Source organism: Budorcas taxicolor, chromosome 11, assembly GCF_023091745.1.
Source record: "Budorcas taxicolor isolate Tak-1 chromosome 11, Takin1.1, whole genome shotgun sequence".
Classification (NCBI taxonomy): domain Eukaryota; kingdom Metazoa; phylum Chordata; class Mammalia; order Artiodactyla; family Bovidae; genus Budorcas; species Budorcas taxicolor.
In genome coordinates this window covers 47177115-47200636 of record NC_068920.1, presented here as the reverse complement: position 1 = coordinate 47200636, position 23522 = coordinate 47177115, and the positions used below count along the sequence as shown (strand labels likewise).

The window sequence follows — 23522 nt, the reverse complement described above, 5'->3', positions numbered from 1 at the left end:
TTTTTAACAATAGGTGACACATTATAACTAATAGGATGGGCAAGGGATAGTATTTATCCAGGATGAGTGTTTGAGTGGGAACTAAATTTACATGTGGACAATTAATCAGGAAATATTTTTACATTATGGTAACTTCTGCTTCCCTATGCAATCTTTGTGACTACACAGCATGAAATAAAAAATATTCAGATAATAAGGGCATCCCATATATGAAGGACCACGGCCATCATAGAAATGTTTGGGAACTAGAAATGTTTCTCAGGGGACTAGAAGCACATCCTAACATTTTAATATTGCCTGTCTGCATACCCTGTAATCACAGTATAAACAGACTAGATAAAATGATACCAGGATGCATCTCACTCTCTGGAAATAAGTTTAATCTGACACCATTCACTAACCATAGGAGCAAAATTAAAATCTTGACTTATCAATTTAAGCATCCAAATGTATATCTGGCAGCTGCCAGAATCTAGATCTACTGAGGCTACCAAGTGTTTTTATAAGATTAAAATATATATAACATATGAATATTTTCCTTATCCTATAAAGTGTATGTGTATGTGTTTTTATCACCCTTCAGTAAGAGCTATTACTTCAGAATCCTGAAGTCCAGAATAAAACAATTTTTAAATATCTTTGAAACCTCACAAAAAAATAAAGATAATGCCACAAGATGATAAGCAGAGTTGGAAAAGACAGCACTGTGTGTTTTTAAAAAAGCACAAAACTTCAGAGTCAAACAGACTTGGATTTCAATCCCAGATGTTGCGTAACTCTAAGTTCATTACGCTATCCAAGTCTTACTTTCCTCATTTGTGAAATACAATAGCTGGGCAATAAATGCTTAGCTTCCAAATAAGACCAAATGAAATATGCAAAATGTGTGGAAAACTGTGGGTATTGCCTGTGCTGTAAACCATATCTAAGCTAATAAACAATAACTTCCCTTCTTTTTCCACGCATTTGACAGCATGACAGTATACAGCCTCCAAAAAGTCTCTGATGATGCTCTAGCTGTCTGCAAAGACAAGGTTAGGATATCATCATGTGGACTTTGTCAGAAACACTTGATAAAGGCAGTATGATAAACAAGGCTTCTCAGAAACAGTGAGGTCCCAGCCCCGAGCACACATCTGCTAAGCCTTACAAGGGAAGAGGGAAGACGTTATTTAGATACATGAATGGGTTCTTTCTCAGTGACATTATATGATACGATATAACTGTCTTTAAAGCTAGACATATCTAGCTAGAATTCTAGGCCTTTCTGGTTTTGAGATCTTTGGAAAAGTACTTAACCTTTCTGAGGCTCTGTAAAATGAGAATAATCAAACCTATCTCCAAGAGATGTTTTAAGAATTTAATTTTTTCTTTAAGTTGTTTAAGGACATAAAATAATTTATGTAAAAGCACTCAGTACTCAGAAGGCAGCCATCTGATCGCCAACACTTCTCAGATAATGTCATTTTAAAAATAAGACATCTACAATTTGTATTTGAAAAGAAAACAAACCACAAACCTCCAAAGATCAATATGTAAGTCAGAGTCCTTCAGACTCAGATTCTGCAGGGTACATTTTGTTATGGTAGCCATAAAACACATTCCTGAGATCTGTTCCTAGGATGTCACATCTACTGGTCATGTCTTCTCTAAGATGACAACACAAATAACAAACTGATAAAAACCAATGGGATGACAGTCACATAATGAGTACTGTCCAATGACAAGGTTCAAAATAATCTCTCAATTGACCAAGCCATAGAAAAGTTTGTAAAAAAACACACCATCTTTCTAGGTATGATGTGGGCAATGGCAACAAGAACCATCTAGGTCACATTCTCAGCTTCAATTAAACCTACTGCTTTTTCTTAGTTTGCTTTCTTTCCAGATCCTGGGCACACACACAGGTTTACATAAGTTTTATATTTTAAGATAAGCCCCAGGATCTGTTTTCAAGAAAACTAGAAAATAGCTACATCTTGTTCATAGTTAACAGTCACGGCAAAAGAGGGGTTGTGTGTGTGTGTGTGTGTGTGTGTGTGCACGCGCAGGCGTGCGCATGGGACTGTGCCCACTCACATGCTCAGTCACGTTCGGCTCTCTTCGACCTCACAAACTACAGCCCACCAGCCAGTGGTGGTCAAGGCAGTGCGGTCAACATAAGACAAAAACAGAAAACAGTACCTGGATGTGGGCAATTATTACTAGTGTCCCAGGGGTAATTACCTCTAGACTTTTCTTTTGGGTCTTTGCAAATCCTCTCCACTTTCCTGCCCCTCCCATCTTCCAACGCGCTGGACTAGCCAAACTCCCACCTATTCCTCGACTACTTACTTCTCTGAACTTAAGAAGCTGAACTGCACCAGAGAAAACCACACAACAAGGCAGATGGACTCACGCTGCCCAATCTCAAATAGGCAGTCAACCAGACCTCGCATGGCACAGTACTTCCCTAGAAAGCTTACTCTCCCACTGCTGCAACACCTAGTTCCCACTTTTCTCCACTCTATTCAGACTCCCAACTTCCCTCTCACTCTCAGCTGATGACTCTGTTTCATTCATCCTAAAGAAAACAGAAGCCACCCCACTGGCACTCACAGTATAAAACCAGATTAGTCTTTTTTCTTTCCTCCCATCACACATAATTAAGGTGTCCCATTTCATAGACTATCTTTTTCTCTGCCTCTTCAATTTCTCTCTCCTGGATCCTTTTATTCAACATTTAAACAAGCTTTAGCACCTCTCATTCTTAAAAACACACCATCCTGTATCTTTATATACCTTCCCAGCAAAGTTTCTTAAGTTACTCAATTTTCTTTCTCCATTTCCTCATCTCCTGGAGTTCTTCTTTAAAAAGTTTAATCCTCAATCTTTTTAATTTAAAAAAAAAAATGGCATTACAGCAAGTATAACAAAAGATAAATAAAAATTGAATAGATCTTTCTACTTTCCTTACTCCAACTTCATTTTCCTGAAGAATCAATATTGAAGTTTGATGTGCATCCTTCCATACCATTCTCTATACTCATACAAATTCATATAAACATTTATATTTACATATCTATGTATATATGGTAGTTCACTGACAAAAAAAAGCATTATCTCAATCATGTTTTCATCTAACAATGTTTATGGAAATCTTTCTAGGATAATTCATAGAAGGATTTTAATTTCTAATTTTACTGAACTCCCCTTTTGATGGACATTTTGGTAGTTTACAACTTTTAAAATTTACAGATAACTCTGCACTAACTTTCCTTATGTACATCCTTCCTCTGAATAAATTTTACCAAAAAGATGATTGCTGCTAGAACACATATATGCATTTTAATTTTACTATAAATTACAATCCTAATCTTGTTTCTGCCCCTACTGCATCATACTATGTCTGTAAAACTGCTTTCTCTAAGGTAAACTGTGCACTCTATGCTGCCAAGGCCAATTGATACTTTCCATTCCTCATCCACTTGGTCTTGCAGCAACATCTGGCATTACTGACCTGTCCCCTCCTTCTTGAAACCACACTTTCCTGCTTGTCCTTCTCTTGCTGGCTGCTCCTTCCCCATTTACTTCATTGACTTCTACTTGATCAAATTCAAGGGCACCTTGGACTCAGTTCGAGGTCCTCTTTTCTTCTCCTTCTTCATACAACTACATTCTATCTCATTTGAATCTAACCAACTCCGCCCGCAACTTCAAATACCATCCTCTAAGACAACTCTCATGTTTCTATTCCCAATCTAGACCTCCTTTTTAGTTCCAAGCCTGTATCTATACATCACTCCTTGGAAGTCTCACAAGCTGGAAAACATATCTTAAATTCATCCACTTCTAATTCTCCTGGCACCATCCTTATACAAGTAACCACCTTACCTCCTGAACTATAACAAAGGCCTCCTACTCATCTCCCTGCCTTTATTACCATCCACCCTAACCCAGAGATCAACCTCTTTAACAGGGTCCTCCAGGCCTAAACAATCTGGTCATTACCCACCCTCCCCTCTATCTCACCACTGCTCTTCGGCCATACAAATTTCTTTTCATATCCTTATTCAGACCAAGGTATTTCTCTCCTCAAGGGTTTTCTATTTGTCTCTACTCCAATTACTTTTCCCGCATTCCCCTCTTGCCTTTATCTGATTAATTCCTAGTCATCACTCAGGTCTTTACTTAAACATCACCTCCCTAAAAGGTCTTCCCTGACTGTCCAGTTGAAATTGTATTCTTCTGCTTTGGCACTAATGCTCACTTGTATTTTTCCTTCTTTGCATTTTTTAATATTAGAACCTATGATTCTTCCTTTACTTGTAATTATTTTGTTTAATATCTGACTCTTCTAGTATGCTTTAAACTCCATAAGGGAAGAGGACATGTGGTTAAAGCTTTCCACTGCAATTCCAGTGCCTAGCACATTGCCTGCCTAGCACATAGCAGGCACTTGGTAAGTATTTTTTGAATAAATAAAGAAAAAGCATTTTTATTTCATTTGGAGAGATCAAAGATTTCCTGGAGGAAACAGCACTTTAGAAAGGGACAAAATAGTAGGACAGATGAAAGAAGCACATTTCAGAAAGAAGAAATTGTTCGCAACGAAATGTTTGGTACTAGTTAGTGATTTTTTAATTCAAAAATCCAAAACAATCCTGGCACCAAGTGTAAACTAAAAATCTCACTGTATGAAAGCAAAGTAGATGAAATAGCAGAGTGTCACCATTTACTTCCTAAGTAACTAGTTCAAACTGGCTCTCTCACAACTTCTCTCCACTAATGCCATCCCACATCCCAGCCATCTAGCTTCTAAACTTTGTGACTCAATTTCTTGTTTTCCCTCTCTGTATCCAATCAGGCATCAATTTGACTATTTTTCCTTTTAAATGTCTTTCACAGTGATTCTTTTTCTCCATTTTAACCAAAAACAATTCAAGCCCTCTTTACATATAAAATTACTACAACCTTCTCTTAAATCAGGGTTTCTCACCCTTGACACTACTGACATTTTCACCTGGATAACTCATTGCTGTAGGAGGCTGTTATGTACATTGTAGGATGTTTAGCAGCATCCTTGACTTTATCCTGGGCTTCTCTGGTGGCTCAGATGGTAAAGAATCTGCCTGCAATGCAGGAAACCCAGGTTTGATCTCTGGGTTGGGAAGATCCCCTGGAGAGGGGAATGACAACACACTCCAGTATTCTTGCCTGGAGAATACCATGGACAGAGGACCCTGACAGGCTACCAATGCCAGCAGCAGCTCAGTAATGTCCAATTCTTTGAGACCCTATGAACTGGAGCCCGCCAGGTTCCTCTGTCCATGGGATTTTCCAGGCAAGAATACTGGTCAGTCAGTCAGCTCAGTCGCTCAGTTGTGTCCAACTCTTTGCGACCCCATGGACTGCATGCACCCCGCCAGGCTTCCCTATCCATTACCAACCCTCAGAGCTTGCCCCAACTCATGTCCATAGAGTCGGTGACGCCATCCAACCATCTCGTCCTCTGTCGTCCCCTTCTCCTCCTGCCTTCAATCTTGCCCAGCATCAGGGTCTTTTCCAATGAGTCAGTTCTTTGTATCACGTGGCCAAAGTATTGGAGCTTCAGCTTCAGCATCAGTCCTACCAACGAATACTCAGGACTGATTTTCTTTAAGATGGACTGGTTGGATCTCCTTGCAGTCCAAGGGACTCTCAAGAGTCTTCTGCAACACCACAGTTCAAAAACATCAATTCTTCAGTGCTCAGCTTTCTTTATGGTCCAACTCTCACAACCATACATGACCACTGGAAAAACCATAGCTTTGACTAGACAGACCTTTGTTGGCAAAGTGATGTCTCTGCTTTTTATTTAATATGTTGTCTAGGTTGGTCATAGCTTTTCTTTCAAGGAGCTAGTGTCTTTTAATTTCATGGCTGTCCTCACCATCTGCAGTGATTGTGGAGCCCAAGAACTGTTTCTGTCACTATTTCCATTTTTCTTCCAGAAAAATGTCTCCAGACATTACCAAATGTCCTCTGAGGAACAAAAATCACCCCTCACTGAGAATCACTTTCCCAGATGATCTCATGAGAAAAATCCTCTAAAAGTACCCAATCAAAACTCAACTCATGGGACTTTCTTGGTGGCAGAGTGGTTAAGAATCCGCCTGCCAATGCAGGGACACAGACTCAATCCCTGGTCCAGGAAGATTCCACATGCCTCAGAGCAAGCAAGCCCATGCTCCACAACTACTGAGCCTGCATGCCTAGAGCCTGTGCTTGGCAACAAGAGAAGCCACCACAATGAGAAGCCCGTGCATCACAACAAACAGTAGACCCTGCTCACCGCAGCCAGAGGAAAAAAATTAATAAAACTCATCCTTTCAGGCTTCCCTGTGGCTCAGATGGTAAAGCGTCTGCCTGCAATGTGGGAGACCCAGGTTCGATCCCTGGGTCAGGAAGATCCCCTGGAGAATGAAATGGCAACCCATTCCAGTACTCTTGCCTGAAAAACTCCATGAACTGTCGCCTGAGGAGCCTGGTAGGTGACAGTCCATGGAGTCGCAAAGAGTCAGACATGACTGAGCGACTTCACTTTCACCTTCAGATCAACTCAAATCTCATCTTTTCTATGAAAATATGTACGCTTGTCAAACAGATGCACAGTTGTTTAATTTTATAAATCATCAAAAATCTGTACCATAAAATAAATGTGAGACTATCATTTACTTGTCAGTTTGATAAAAAACTTTAAAATAATAATACTCATTGTTGACAAAGATGTAGGGAAATAGGTACTATCAAACGACTGGTCAAGATAAACTGGTATAATGCTTTGTATGTCATTTACCAATATGTGTCATATTTTAAGATGGTAATATCTTCTGACTCTGCTTATGTTAAGAGATAATGCATGCAGAGACTATATTATTCTATAATAGTAAAACCAAAAAAATTCTTACAGTCCCTCAATAGTGGACTTTAGGTAAACAATAGTTTATTTAGAATACTGTGCTATTGTTAAAAAGAATAAAGCAGATACTTATGTCCTGACATAGAACAATAGCCACAATGAATGTACATATGTGCCGGGTTTCAAAATAATATGTGCTACATGATACCATTTTTATAAATAACATATTTATGTATGGTTACACAGAGAAGAAAGACTAGAATACATGTCAAAATACGAACAAAATTTCTGTAGTCCAATCACGTCTTAGATGTATAACAGGAACTGTTAAATTATCTTTAAAATTTAATCTCCTGGAGAAGTCCAGTTTGTGAAGCTTTTACTTTAAATTTTTCAGTTTACTTAAAGCAGGCCTATACATTTATTTACCACCTTTATTATGGGCAAATATCCTAAGGTAGAATATTCTGTTCTGAGCCATATTTTTGCCCTAGAGAAATCAATGGTAAAAAGGAAGTTTACAGAGAAAAATACATTTTTGTGCATGACAGCTTACCGGTGTGATGCATCTATGAATCATACTGAAAATAAGTCCCTTGAAATCAAAGAAAACAATGTGTTTATATAAAGAATGTGCCCCAAAATTCCCCAATAAAGAAGACTGTTTAATCAAAATATTTGTTGACAGCTGGTTAGTGCTGATTCTAAAGTAGAAAAGAAAATCAGTATCATTGTAGACTTTTGTTTTGTGTATAAGAGATGAATATGCAAATTAGGCCAAAATGGAGACTCATTATCTGTTTTACACTTCAAGTGTGATTTTAAGCACCGTAGGTATATATACACACACACATCCAGAATACACATATATCTCAACAAATCATGCACATCATCTGTTCAGAACTGGGAAACGCATGCATGCTTCTACAACATTAAATGGAAGGCAGATGGTAGGCCCTGATCAACAGAAATAAAGTGAAATCCTTCTAAATCCTACTCCCTCTAACATTCCTCTAATTTTTTTCTTTAGAAAGATATCAAACAGTTCTTCATTACAGTTGATTTGCAACTTCAAAATTACAATAGGCAATGTAAAAGAGCATTTCAAAGAGGAAAAAACTGTCTTTTGGTACAGATTCTCTTTCATAGTCCTAGGCAGGAGATAACACTAACTTTGAAACTCATAGCTTACTCTAGTTTTATCAGTATCTAATGTGTAAATTAGCTCTTTCTGTAACTGGAGGTTTCGCTTTCAAAATACATAATTACTGATCATTTTAGCCTGCATCACATTTCTTTTGCAGGGTGAAATGAACTAAAACAGCTGTTACAACCTAATAGCTTCATAATGTGCATAGAATTTCTATGACTATTAGAAGTTAAACCTACAGCTTCCTATCAGGCAGAACACATTCAATGTGTATATATGACCCACATTATTTGGAAGTACAATTATAACTTATGAAATTATAATTTGAAACATAATGAAGTAAGGCTGCTAGAGAAAATATTGCAGCTCTTAAATGAGGTCAAAGCTGCTGGTCCACACCAATCAGTCCCCCCACCTTTCCTAGCATCAATGAAAGTACTTTGGGCCAAAGGAAGTCCAAGTATTCATGCTACCACTACTCCTTGCAGGGATCAAGCCCTCTATTTTCATACTGGGAGATGAATTTTTAAAGGTGAACCAAGTCTGGCACTCTGCCCAGAATTTCTGGCAGCCGACAAGCAATCTGGTTTCACTTCTGGTCCAGTGTCCCTTGAGCTAACCTTGTATCCACAGAAAGCACCCTGATCCAGAGAACCTGTACCATTTATAATGATGACTGATAAAGCTCTGATGATTTTATTAACCATGAGACATGTACATACAGTTCTCTTTAAGCATATTTTCTGCAAAAAGAATAAAATATTTTCATTTCCTAGTATCTCCTTCTAACACTGGGGAAAAAATGTTACAAGGATTTCTCCAGAAAAAAAATGACTATTTTCCAGCCACCTAAATTCAGGGATGTTAGAGGGCTAAAAGGATTCAACAAGATATCTGATAAGCAAATACTACCAAAGGAATATACAGTGAGGTCCAGGAACCGTAAAAAAAAAAAATTAGAGGGGCATATAAGATCTACTATGTAATTAATGGCAAAATTAGGTGATTCAAGCTATAAATGTTATGAAAGGTCAGAGCAATCAATGCTAGGCAATGTGGAGTAAAATTTAAATATACATAGGGATAATTCTCCACTGAGAGAATTATTAACTACTTAACCAGTATCTTCTTTAGATGACCATTTCCAAAGTAAATAGGATTGGAAAACAACTATGTAATTCACAAATAAGCCCATGCCCATGTTTGTTTGTTTTTAACCTCTAAGATCTAGCAGTCCTTCCTTCTTCTCGAACTTCCAAAAAGAAAAGTGAGTGAAAGTTCACTATTTCCTCATTCACTCCAGACGCTGGGATGGAGGTCCTAGAACCACTTCCCCACCATTTCCATTAATTACTGGGGTTCTGCTCTCATTTCTATAGCTCACCTTTGCCTCTGTTTCCTATGCTGGAGGCACCCGGCTCATATAAAGGAGACTAAAGTCCCAGATGTGGAGAAGGCAATGGCACCCCACTCCAGTACTCTTGCCTGGAAAATCCCATGGATGGAGGAGCCTGGTAGGCTGCAGTCCATGGGGTCGCTAGGAGTTGGACACGACTGAGCAACTTCACTTTCACTTTTCACTTTCATGCTTTGGAGAAGGAAATGGCAACCCACCCCAGTGTTCTTGCCTGGAGAATCCCAGGGACGGGGGAGCCTGGTGGGCTGCCGTCTCTGGGGTCGCACAGAGTCAGACACGACTGAAGCGACTTAGCAGCAGTAGCAGCAAAGTCCCAGATAACTTTGTCTTCTATTCCTTCCTTGTTTTCTCCTTGACAGACCCCCAGTCCCATGCGCAACAGTTCAATACCTGCGTTCCTGACTCAGGATTTCCTAAGTCCCATAAATAAGTGTGGGCAAAGTACAGTGCCAAAATACTGGGTTGGCCAAAAGGTTTGCTCAGGTTTTTACAAACAAACGAACTTTCTGGCCAAGCCCAGTATATTCCAAAAGGAGATCTCAAATTGGAAAACTGGTATACTCATGTCAACTTCCTTATAGACAGCATATACCCAACACAAAGTACCTACAAAAGTGCCTTATTTTTCTAAGTAAAAGACACACTGACTCAAATCCTGGCTCCAAAAGAGGGATTCTTTTTCCTTCACTTCTTGGGGATTTTTACTATTCTTTGAATATTCTTTGTGAAAATTAATCTAGTTTATGGTTCTTCATAGGGAATCTTCTAGTCTTATTGAAAGAAATAAAAAACAAAACAAAAACTAAATGAAACCAAGTTCCAGATACCTGAAACAGTTATACAGGGTCACATGAAAAGAGAAGTGTCAGTCATGTATAGTCTCATGTATAGGCAGAAGGCATAAGCAGATGGCATATTCATAATTTTTTTTTTTTGGCCTTACTGCATGACTTGTGGGATCTTAGTTCCCCAACCAGGGACTGAACCCAGGCCCTCAACAGTGAAAGTTCAGAGTCCAAACCACTGGACTGCCAGGGAACTCCCATTAAATAGATGATTTAGACTGGTGAGACCAAAATCGGAATTTATACTAAGAACCAAAAAGAAGCTAGAGAGGCAGAAGGGCCCAGCGATGCAGAGCTACGGGTGAAGAGTTTAGATTTGACCAAGTCCACTGAAGACTCTGCCTTTGGCAAAAGAACAAAGAGCATCCTTTCTCCCATACTTTTTCCTGTTCAATTTCTTGATCCCTTTGTCCAAATTCTCTTTTCTGTAGGACCTCCCATGACTATGTTCTAGAATAACATATATATATATATATATACACACACATATATATACACACACCTATTATTGTACCAATCACATTTTACTTTATCCTTCATCAGAAAGTTGTCACTCTTATTATATCATGAAGTTTGTGAGAGCAGCAACTGTGTCTTGTTCACCCTTTTATGCTGGAACCCAAACTAAGTGCCTGTGATATAACAGGTATTCAATAAATATGTTTGCTGGATGAATGTCTGATGAGTAAGTCCTATAAGTAATAGAGTATAATTAAGAAGAGGGAAGGACTTCCCTGGTGGCTCACATGGTAAAGAATCCACCTGCAATGTGGAAGACCTGAGTTCAATCCCTGGGTTGGGATGATCCCCTGGAAGAGGGCATAGAACCCACTCGAGTATTCTTGCCTAGAGAATCCCCATGGACAGAGGAGCCTGGCGGGCTGTTAAAGTCCATGCGGTCGTGGAGAGTCAGACACGACTGAGCGACTAAGCACAGTACAACAAGCAGAGGGAAAACAAGGGGAGAAAAAGATGTTTAATGATCAGCTAGGGAGGTACTATCTGAACTTAATCCTGAAATTGCTTGGGAAGCAACTGTAGTACTACCAAATATAGTTCTTGCCCTTCCAGAATAAAACACAGACAATGGCTGTTTGCGGTAGTAATGACAGGTCATTGGTGTTATTAACATCATCTCACACTTATCAAAAGATGCTAATTTATACTCTAAAATTATAAGATAAAATTCAAAGGAAAATTCAGTACTTTCCTGTTCTATTTTCTCATGTTTCAACTGCTCCACTATACACAAAAGCAGCTCAACATGTTATTATCCTTTAAACTAAATAAAACAAAAACAAAAAGCCTAGATTCAATTGAAAAACTTAAGCACAAATAGCCATGTCTCAAAGGTCTTACTGAATACAAAACACGGTGGGAAATATTTTTGGCCTAATAAGAGGATCCTAAGTGAAAATAACATAAAATTAATCTACTAAAAAAGAAACAGTTCAAGATGTAAAAAGATCTTGTGAAGAGAAATTCTGTAATATACGAAACTTGTTTCTAAACACAGCTGAAGCAAACAAGAGTTAAGAACATCAGCTGCACTCCATAATAATAAAGCCTAAAATCATCTCGTGGAGAACTAAGGGGCAGGAAAATTCAAAGGTCTATTGAAAAACTGACAAAACATACATAAAGGATTGCCACACTCCCTTTAGGGCATTTTAAGGAAATTGTTCTGCCTCCTCCTCCTCCTCCTCAGTACCCTTGTCATGACGGGGACTATGGCCACCCCAGGCCCTCTATTCCAGCACTCCTGGACACTGCTCCTGCCAAACAGGCAGCAAGAGCTTGTCCAGGGCTCCGTGTCTCCCCTACCCTTAAGCAGGGCTACTTCTCCACCCCAGTCCGCAGAGGCAATGTTAGACTGGGAGGTTAACAGTAATCCGGCAGACCTGCATATTAAACTTCTCTGAGGCTCAGTTTCCACATTCGTACAATTATGGTAGTTAGTGGTGTTCCTCTCCTCAAGCTATCATGAGAATCAGTGATAAAGGAGCAGTACGTGTCTGGCCCACAACAGACACTCAATAAATGTCAGACTGTTCTCCTGTCTCTCCTCTGAGGTCCTGTAACCCTCTCTCTCTTTCCTTCACTTCTTTCTTCTGCTCCCTGATTCCTTATAAATATTTAATGGATCTATTTCCTTTGAGTTATTCTTCTATTTATTTCAAAATTTGAAAGGAAGATAAAAAAAGAACTTATTTGTATGAAACTGAATAGATGTACTACAGAAGCCCACATATCTGCTATATTTGGCAGATGACGAGTCAAGGGCTGGCTAGCACCTGAATGTACCTCTGCGGACTTCAGGCATAATTAATGCTCCACATGAGTAGAGAGACTTAAATAGTACAAATAGCTTCACATGTTATTTCACAAATCACAGACTTCAGAACAATTTATATTTAAATACGGTTTTTAAAAAAAGCAATTTTAATCTCTCTTCAGCCCCAAGTAAAACTGTTATGATTTAGTGACACCATGTGGCTACATTTTGCTTTGCACTCTTAGAATGTTCCTCTGCTTGCAGGTCACTCTGTATTAGTTCATTTATGATATCAGAGTTGTAGGTGGAGGTACAATTCAAACTAAATTATTATTAAAGCATGAACTAAAATGATTACCTTTAAAAACTGAAACTGTTCCTTCTTCCTTTACATCTGAATAAGGCATTTCTTGAATTCTGAAGACATGAATCATATAAATAAAGGCTCAGCATAATTCTAGGTATGATTTTAAAGCATCCTGATGAGAACCACTGATTAATGTAAACTTGTCTGCCTTTAAAAGTAAATAAATACACCAGTGCCCAGGTATGAGGTTGGGGGAGAACAAAAGAGAAAAATGGAAGACGCACATGCTTTTGTACAATGCTAATATGGTAGGGAAAGGACGCTTCCATAAATAGCAATGTTTATTTTCTAATTTATTTTATGTCTTGTAGATCTATAGCACTGTTAGGTACTATAATCTAATGAAAATGGGTAGAAAAAATTATGCTGCATCTAATGATGGCAGGGATGAGAGGGGACTCGGAATGTATGGTAGCAATAAAAGAGATTAAAGTGCCCTAAACCAAGAAGCAGCACAGTTTTAGTATTCATCTAATGAGGTCTCCTACAGTAGACCAGTTACTCCTGAATAACATTCAGTGCACACCAAAGAAAGCCCAAACATCTACAACAAAAACCAGAGAATATCATCCTCTTAAATCTCTGCTTGAAACACCCAGCTCCCCTCTTGGGCTTTCAACAATCTCCTATTTTAAATAACCACTCACTTCCTAGACCCTGGTCAACATCACAGTACCATTTTAACAACACTTAAAATTACCAGATGTTTTCTTACAGTATATATCTGTTCCTCCCAAGTTCTATGAGAGTAGAAACCTTGGCAGTCTTCATCAGTGTTACAGCCTCAGTTCTTACTACAATGCACAGCCCAAAGTAGGAGGTTATTTATGAAATGAGTAAGTAATGGATGAAAATACAGATGAATAAATAAAGAAAAATCTATTTTCTTAGCTGGTGAAGCACACCTAAATGTCTTATTGTATGTGAAAGCAGAACCATTCTAGTGAGATGTTTTTCATCATTTGTGACCTCTACTCTGACCAGTGAGACTAAGAGACAAGGCCAGCAGATGCTCTACGACACCCTTTTTTCCATGACACATTTGGCACATTATTATCTCTAGTTCTAAGAAAAGAAGAAAAAGGAGGGAAGGGAAAACCACAATGATTAAAACACTTCCATTAACAGTCAAAGAAATCAATGAACGGAGTAGAGTATATGTTAGAATTTAGCACATGACAAATATGGCTGTTCATACCAGTGTGGTAAGAACAATTATTGAATAAATGGTCTTAGTCAGCTGACTTTCCCTATCTGAAAATATACATGAAAAATATTCTGGCTGGACTAAATATTTAGATATAAGGATAAAAATAACAAGCAGAAAACCTAAAAATATAACATTCTAACGCTGGAGTGAGGAACACCCTTCTAAACATAATATCAGATTACCAGAAACCATAAAAAAAGATGGGACAGAGTTGATTACTTTTTTTAAACATAAAATTCCATGTGATAAAAAGTACTAATAAAATAGTAAAAACTAATAAAATATACATGATAGGCAAAAGTATAATCATATAAAACATACATATACAAATAAGTATAACTATATATACCACACATATACATTATATTATACATATATATCAAGATGTATGTATCAACATAAAGTTCTCACAAGCCAAAAACAAAAAGATAATTACACCGGAAGAAAAATATACAGAAGACAAAAATAGGCTTTTCATAAATGAGAAATAATCAATGTCAAGTACTATAAGATATCCTACTTCACTGATGATAAAGGTAATCCAAATTAAAATAAGGCAATTTTTTTACAAATCTTAAATCACATTGGCAAATGTTGACAATGCTTGCATTGGTGAGGGCTCAGAGAAGGGGCATGTCTATGTGCTATTGGTAGAAACTGAGTACAGCCTTATCAGAGGGCAGGCTTCATCAATATTTGAAATGTATACTATACTATAATTTGGGCTTCTCTAGTGGCTCAGACAGTAAAGAATCCACCTGCAAGAGACGCAGGTTCGATCCCTGGGGCAGGAAGGTCAAAGAGAAGGGGATGGCTACCTATTCCAGTATTCTTGCCTGAAGAATTCCACGGGCAGAGGAGTCTGGTGGGCTACAGTCAATGGGGTTGCAAAGAATCAGGCACAACTGAGCAACTAACAGTATATTATAATTTAATAATTAAAATGTCATAAAATGACATTTCCATTTTGATAGTTAAAAACAAAAGGAAAGGAAGAAGCCCAGTTTAGTGTTAACTGGGTTCAACCCTCCTGTCATGTTCTGAACTGTCAGGTTGCACCCTGTTCAATACCCTTTCTGGCTCCTCTGCATTCTCCTCTCACTTCTCTAATCAGCACCAGCAATAAACCTATCTGCCACCCATTCTTTCCTTTCCTCTTTCAACAGGTACATTGTTAAGAACTTGGCTTTCAAGCCAACTAATTCTTCTCCTTCAACTCTCAGGTTTTACCCCAAAATGGCTCTAGTAATTTTAGCTACCAGCCACATGCAGGCTACCTCTACACACATTCACATCCATGTTTCCAAGTCTTCTCATATTTCAGCAACATTACACAGCTGCCAATATACTAGCACCATGTTGAGAAATAGCCAGAAAAAAAATTTTAAAGCATCTCCAGGGCACTCAGTATTTCCACTTCTTAATAGTGTTTTTTGTTCAGTTCCAGGCTCCACCATCTAAAAACTCTATGCAAGGGCTTGAAGAGAGTTTCCTAGGAAGCCAAGAAGACAATGCAAAGGTAGGGAAATTTATGGGTATGGCAGAAATTGTCTTTTCCTGAAAAAGACAAAGCTGATAAGATAGAAGATGGTTCTGAGTACCATATAAAACAGATAAGAGTGCCTGAAGAACTATGGACGGAGGTTCATGACATGGTACAGGAGGGTGTGATCATAACCATCTCCAAGAAAAAAAAGATGCAAAAAGGCAAAAGGTTGTCTGAGGAGGCCTTATAAATAGCTGAGAAAAAAAGAGAAGCAAAAGGCAAAGGAGAAAAAGAAAGATATATCCATCTGAATGGAGAGTTCCAATGAATAGCAAGGAGAAATAAGAAAGCCTTCCTCAGCGATCAGTGCAAAGAAACAGAGGAAAAAAACAGAATGGAAAAGACTAGAGATCTCTTCAAGAAAATTAGAGATATCAGGTAAAATTGCATGCAAAGATGGGCACAATAAAAGACAGAAATGGTATGGACCTAACAGAAGCAAAAAATGTTAAGAAGAGGTGGCAAAAGTACACAGAACTACACAAAAAAGATCTTCATGACCCAGATAACCATGATGGTGTGATCACTCACCTAGCGCCAGACATCCTGGGAGTAACAGGTCAAGTGGGCCTTAGGAAGCATCACTGCAAACAAAGCAGGTGGAGGTGATGGAATTCCAGCTGAGCTATTTCAAATCCTAAAAGATGATGCTGTTACAGTGCTGCACTCAATATGCCAGCAAATTTGGAAAACTCAGCAGTGGCCACAGGACTGGAAAAGGTCAGTTTTCATGCCAATCCCAAAGAAAGGCAATGCCAAAGAATGTTCAAACTACCGCACAATTGCACTTATCTCACATGCTAGCAAAGTAATGATAGTACGTGAACCGAGAACTTCCAGATGCTCAAGCCGGATTTAGAAAAGGCAGAGGAGCCAGATATCAAATTGGCAACACCCGCTGGATCATAGAAAAAGCAAGAGAATTCCAGAAAAACATATACTTCTGCTTTATTGACTATGCCAAAGCTTTTGACCGTGTGGATCACAACAAACTGTGGAAAATTCTTAAAGAGATGGGAATACCAGACCACCATACCTGCCTCCTGAGAAATCTGTATGCAGGTCAAGAAGCAACAGTTAGAACTGGACATGGAACAATGGACTGGTTCCAGATCAGGAAAGTAGTACATCAAGGCTGTATATTGTCACCCTGCTTATTTAACTTATATGCAGAGTACATCATGTGAAATGCTGGGCTGGATGAAGCACAAGATAAAATCAAGATTGTTGGGAAAAATATCAATAACCTCAGATAGGCAGATGATACCACCCTTATGGCAGAAAGTGAAGAGGAACTAAAGAGCCTCTTGATGAAAATGAGAGAGAAGAGTGAAAAAGTTGGCTTAAAATTCAACATTCAAAAACTAAGATCATGGTATCTGGTCCCATCACTTCATGGCAAATAGATGGGGAAACAGTGACTGACTTTTTTGGGGCTCCAGAATCAATGCAGATGGTGACTGTAGCCATGAAATTAAAAGACACTTGCTCCTAGGAAGAAAAGCTATGACAAACTTAGACAGCATATTAAAAAGCAGAGACATTACTTTGGCAACAAAGGTCTGTCTAGTCTAGGCTATGGATTTTCCAGTAGTCATGTATGGATGTGAGAGTTGGACTGTGAAGAAAGCTGAGCGCCGAAGAATTGATGCTTTTGAACTGTGGTGTTGGAGAAGACTCTTGAGAGTCCCTTGAACTGCAAGGAGATCCAACCAGCCCATCCTAAAGGAGACCAGTCCTGAGTTTCATTGGAAGGACCAATGTTGAAGCTGAAATTCCAATACTTTGGCCACCTGATGCGAAGAGCTGACTCATTGGAAAAGACCCTGATGCTGGGCAAGATTGAAGGCAGAAGGAGAAGGGGACAACAGAGGATGAGATGGTTGGATGGCATCACCGACTTGATGGACATGAGTTTGAGCAAGCTCTGAGGGTTGGTGAAAGACAGGGAAGCCTGGAGTGCTTCAGTCCATGGGGTCACAAAGAGGCAGACACAACTGAGCAACTGAACTGAACCATATGGAAAACTGTACGAGAACTGACAAGTCACTTTTCTTCATCTCCAGCTGGGGGCTAGTGGGACTGTGCTTAGTCTAAGCTTTTGGCTACATTGAGCAGTCCACTTATCCCAACCATGCATTCCTGAAAAGGGCCCAGAAAGAAAGAGCAGACCACTTCCTTACATTGCTGTCATAGCATTTACCAATCCAAAGTTTTCCAGCACAGATATACATTTTAACAAAGACATGGGTAAAAAACACCAATGAAAATATATACATATTAATATTGAATTAATCTCTTGTCATTACCTGGTCAGTGTCTTGACCCCAAACTCGTGCTAGCATTTGCAGAGTACCTACTGCATACCTACATAGCCTGAATACCATACAAGAATACTAAAAGATTAGAATCCATAGTCCTTACTCCCAAGAGCTTATAATTTGGTATCAGAAATAAGACAAACATGTAAAAGATGCTGAAGAACAAAGGTGACATACAAATGTGCAAATTAACTAACATAATGCAAACTGAACACTTACGTGCTAAAGAAAGAATGTATATGTGCCCAGTAAAGTCTCTGGAAGAAGTGTATTTAGAACATTGCTTGCTGCTGCTGCTGCTGCTAAGTCAGTTCAGTCATGTCTGACTCTGTGCGACCCCAGAGACAGCCTCCTACCAGGCTCCTCTGTCCCCGGGATTCTCCAGGCAAGAACAATAAATGATTGTGAAGTTAGGTAGTCAATAAATGGTTGTGAAGATAAGAAACACCAAGCACAAGGCATCTTTGGATAATCAATAGGGGCTCCCTAAGTTCATTTTAAAATACTACCAAAATTCCAAACTGTCACAAAAGGCAGAGCTTATGATGGAATGTATTAAGTAATATGGTAAGTTAGGGGACTTCTTCCACCGGCTAAGATTCTGCATTCCCAATGCAGGGGGCCCAGGTTTGATCCCTGCTCAGGGACTTGGATCCCACATGCTGCAACTAAAGATCCCATGTGCTGCAACCAAGACTCAGCACAACCAAATAAATAAATATTTTAAAAATATATAATAAGTTAAAGTGGTTATAAATATTAAAATATTTTTCTCACTAAAATGCATACAGGACTCCCTCCTTTTCTTGTTATCACTATCTCTAACACCACCTTTGCTCAGGTTTTCTCTACCAGCATTGGGAGGTGGCTATAACAGGACAAAAATTAGCATCGCAAATACAGCCAGGCTCTATAGCACACAAAACCAAAACAAAGGCAAGGCCACAGAGAAGAGACAAAATAAGGAAAAGGGAGTATAAATAATGTCCATTAGTGAACAAGAGAATGACATTTTCTAAAAGCCACAGATCATGACTGAGGGCACATGTCTCCCTCCTCAAGGCAGGAGTTTTCAGGTGAGTAAAGCACATGCCTTTGTCCCAGCTGCTATCACAGGCACAGCAATTCGTCCTGGGAGTCATGTTTCTAGGGTTTCAAATTAAATACAAACACAGAGTCCTTTGGATCACATCAGACATTCTGGTTGTTACACTGCTTATTTTTTAACCTGATACAACCATAATAATGTGAGTTGATGCAGACTCAATCCCGTCCTCCACTTCGGGGCACCTCTGTCACTCTCAAAGTATCCCTAGGCAGTTCTGAGACACAGAATCTTCACTCAATTTCTTGTCCCTCTCATTTTAATACATTCAAAACCCCTCTGATAAAAGAGCAACTGCCAGACCTGAGACACTTTACTTCCTCTTTGGGGAAATGAAATTGATTTTCTTCATTTCCACACAAGAGGATTCTTGGGTAACAATAATGTGTCTGGTCATACCCATTAAGGAAAAAAAAAAAAAGTAGGCAACATTTGTTACAGTACCAGAGGCTGAAAGGTTTTGTGGTGTTCCTGTGGTGGGAGTAAGAATTCAGCCTGATGCTGTTAGATCATACATTAAATAAGTATAAGGGTATCTTCTGACCAAGAGAGTAAATGCTGTGGGGCAGCCCCATCTGCCCCAACTCAGCCACACTGGATGTCAGTCGGGAACATGAGTAAGAGTGTGGAGGGGAGTTAGGGTTGGGGGTAAGGAGGCCTGCTCCACATGCTCCCTGGCTTATACCCACCATATCCCTTCCCTTCTCTTCTTGTCACACCTAACTAAATAAACCAATCACTTTCTGCCTTTGATCTCTTGAGTTAGGGTGATATCTGAAGGGCAATTTCCAAGGGGAAAAGCACAACAGAAAAAAACAACAACAATAGAATTTCAGGGGTCTTTAACCGCTTTTCCCAATTCCTCAATTCATCATTCATCCTGGTTTTACAGAATTTCAGAAAGAAAGCTTTAAAGATGGCTCATACCTAAAGTAAGAATATGAAACATTAGAATAGTTTATCAATACTTTTTAAAAAAACAAACTTACATGGAGCTAAAATACATAACAACAATAATACTTAAGGTGCTCTGGTTGAAGGGAGGGTGTGAGTCTAGAACCCCACCAGCTCAGCCACCTTTGCCCCAGACACAACCCCACTTAGAAACACCTGCTCTGTCAAATCCCACTGATATTCACTGACCTAGAAAAAGAACAAAGATACTCAGAACATACACGAAGGCATCCAAAAATCTCCTGGCCCTGAGGACTGCCAGGGAAGCCTCCAAAAATATCTTTCCTGGCTTTTGTGGAAAGAACGCACCCACTAACAATAGCTCTGCTTTCAAGGTATAGCATGGAATTTAAAAAGCATTTCCACATCTCAGTGTCCCTTCTTATCCATTTACAGGTCTACTACATAAACATGGTACAAAACAGTTTCACAGGACACTATAAATATTAAGATGTTAATTTTCCACAGTTTTCCTAAGTGTTTTAGTTGGAATGCATTTGGTAGCTGATACCCTGAAAAACTTTTCTTCTATGAGACAGAAAACAAAATCTGTTTCTCAACATTCATATCTCTTTAGACAAACATCAGTATCATTTATAAGCCATGAGAACTACCTGCAGACACGGGCTGGAAAATATAACTTTTGCCAGGAACGACACAAATACTGCGAATGATCAATCACTCTGATCCAGTCAAGTTCATCCATTGACACTTCAATGAAGTATGAATAAGACCTATGAATCAAAAGGAAAAAGGCAGAAAAAAAAAGGACCATATTAAAATAACAAGTGGTATTTTAATAAAATGTTAAAAGGTACAAAAAATATACTACTCATGAATTAGGTTTTCTGAACAATGACCAAACTCTCATGATGAAATTTATATAGATTTCCCTAACACAGCATTTACAATATGTATTGAAGTTACCTCTTTGCGTGTCTGTCTGCCTTACTAGGTCTCAAGCTGCTTAAGAACATGTTGCTTAGTCACCAAGTCATGTCCAACTCTTTTGTGACTCATGGACTGTAGCTCACCAGGCTCCGCTGTCCATAGGATTTCCCAGGCAAGAATACTGGAGTGGGTTGCCATTTCCTTCTTCAGAAGATCTTCCTGACAAAGGGACTGAACTTGAGTCTCCTGCATCGCAGGCAGATTCTTTATTGCTGAGCCACCAGGGAAAGTCTCAAGTTGCTTAAGAACATGTACCATGCCATATTTATCTGCATATTTTCAGGGTCTAGCATGGTGCTTGGCATGTTATCAGGTATAGAAGACATAACAGAACCAGGATGCCCTGCACACACCATATTTGCAGATTAATAAAGCCATGACAGAGAGAGGACAGAAAATAGAGAAGGGTGCTTTCTCCTTCTGCCTTCATCGGCCTGCGTGCTCAGCCCTACTCTCTCAGGAGGAAAGGCAACTCTGAACATTTCCTCACTGAGGCCAGCTTATCTCCTGATCCCTCCCAGCCTCCTACCATCCCACACACAAACACAGCCTGCAGAACAATAAATGACATGGGTGAAGAGATATTACGTGTTTCTTTTCCATACAACTTAAAATTTGGCAGCTAATAATCTGCCAGTAATGAAAACAGCCTATCATCCTCCCCTGGTCAGCTACCCTGGACCATTACATGCTGGTCCCATCCTGGACAAATCTATATTCCCCTGTCATAAGCCAAATTTAAATTTGAGATGCAGTTATTACTTGTACTGTAATATCAACGGGAACAATCTCGGAAGATTTAGGTGACCATAAATGTCAGCCTGCAACCAACAGTTGTGACCAGAAAAGCTCAGCTTATTTGGTGTCATCCCCTCATTTTCTGCTCCCCTCACTCCCATTCATTTTATCGCTCAGTCTCAAACTGGTTATAACCTTTTATTGAACCTCTCTGGGTTATCAGCAATGTAGGATATAATTTTACAACACATGTCAGAATCTTTTTGGCTTAAGATTCTGAATTTTTCACCTTTGCTTAGAATGATAACAACTTCTGTGAGATAACAACTGGTACATGGTAAAGTCCCCTGTGAATGTAACGCACATACTAAAACAAAGTGGCCTATAAATATTTAACATCCTGGAAATGATGATAACTACCTTCAAATGTGCTAACCTTTTTCTATTATTTTTATACTAATTTAATTATTAATTAAATGAATGAATATATGTAAAACTTCTAGAACAGTACCTACTACTATTATTAATCAGAGATTCATGGAAATAATACATGAATGTGTTCCATTTTGCCAAATAAACATCATATTATATCCAATAAGATACATATCAGGAAATATATTCTTAATATAAAGGGAACAGATAACCAAGAGATAACCTCCAATATCCACACACATGGGAAATGCTGGCTCTCCCTTCATAAAGCTTCCCTCACACTTGGTTCAAATGGCCTGAAAGCCCAGTGTGGTGGTCAGTGGTGCTAACAAGAAAAATGAATTAACCAGCAAGATCTGCAGGGTTTCATCATCCTTACTATTAAGTCCTTCTTGCCTAGACGTAAAAAACATGAGTAGGGCCTCAGAGACTGCACACCAGTATCTGGGTATGTAGCGTTTAGGTTAAAGATAAGCAGTAATGAGGGAGACCGTTCAGTTCTTAGTCACCCTACTGCTCTGGTACTTCTGCCATCATAGCTGAACCCAGACACCACAGTGCGTGAAAACCAGAGTGGCTAGAAAGAAAGGTCAACTTTCGAAACTGGTGAGTTTCTAGGCTGGACCCCACCAAATCTTTTTCACAATTTTGTTTTGATAATGATATTTATCCACACTAAAAGACAATTTTTTCTTTATCCATAGTATAAAATAGATTTTTAAAGTTTTTCTAATATCTAAAAGTAATCAATCAAGTAAATAAATAGTGGTAACCCAAATGGTGGGAAATACCAAACAATCATTAAAAGTAACATTTTACATGGATAAATAAGGACCTACTGTATAGTACAGGGAATTATAGTCAATATCCTATGATAAACTGTAATGGAAAAGAATATGAAAAAAAATATATGTGTGTGTATGTGTGTATATATATATAACTGAATCACTTTGCTGTACAGCAGAAATTAAAAACAATATTGTAAATAAACTATACTTCAATAAAATTTTTTAATTTATTTATTTATTTTGGCTGCGCTGGATCTTAGCTGCAGCAAACAGGATCTTCAATCTCTATTGCAGCATGTAGGATCTTCAGTGTGGCATGCAAACTTATAGTGGCAACATGTGGGATCTAGTTCCCTGACCAGAGACTGTACCCAGGTCCCCTGTATTGGGAGCTCAGAGTCCTAGCCACTGGAAAACCAGGGAAGTCCCTAAAAAAAAATTTTTTTAAGTAACATTTTAAAAGCATAGAATATTCACAATGTTTTCATTAAAAAGTGAAGTTACTTTTTGTATATATCTGATCTTTATTTTGTAAAACTATGT

The 23522-nt window shown here is 38.8% G+C and overlaps 1 protein-coding gene across 4 annotated transcripts in view; it reads right to left on the bottom strand.

Moving 5' to 3' along the window:
• The window catches only part of BTBD9 (BTB domain containing 9), a 409506-nt gene that overhangs the window by 334389 nt on the left and 51595 nt on the right, over window positions 1–23522 (bottom strand). For all 4 annotated transcript variants that reach the window (XM_052649115.1, XM_052649113.1, XM_052649112.1 and 1 more), the window contains one exon: window positions 20685–20804. In XM_052649115.1, the coding sequence (XP_052505075.1) occupies window positions 20685–20804 (120 nt within the window). The remainder of the gene's footprint in view (window positions 1–20684; window positions 20805–23522) is intronic.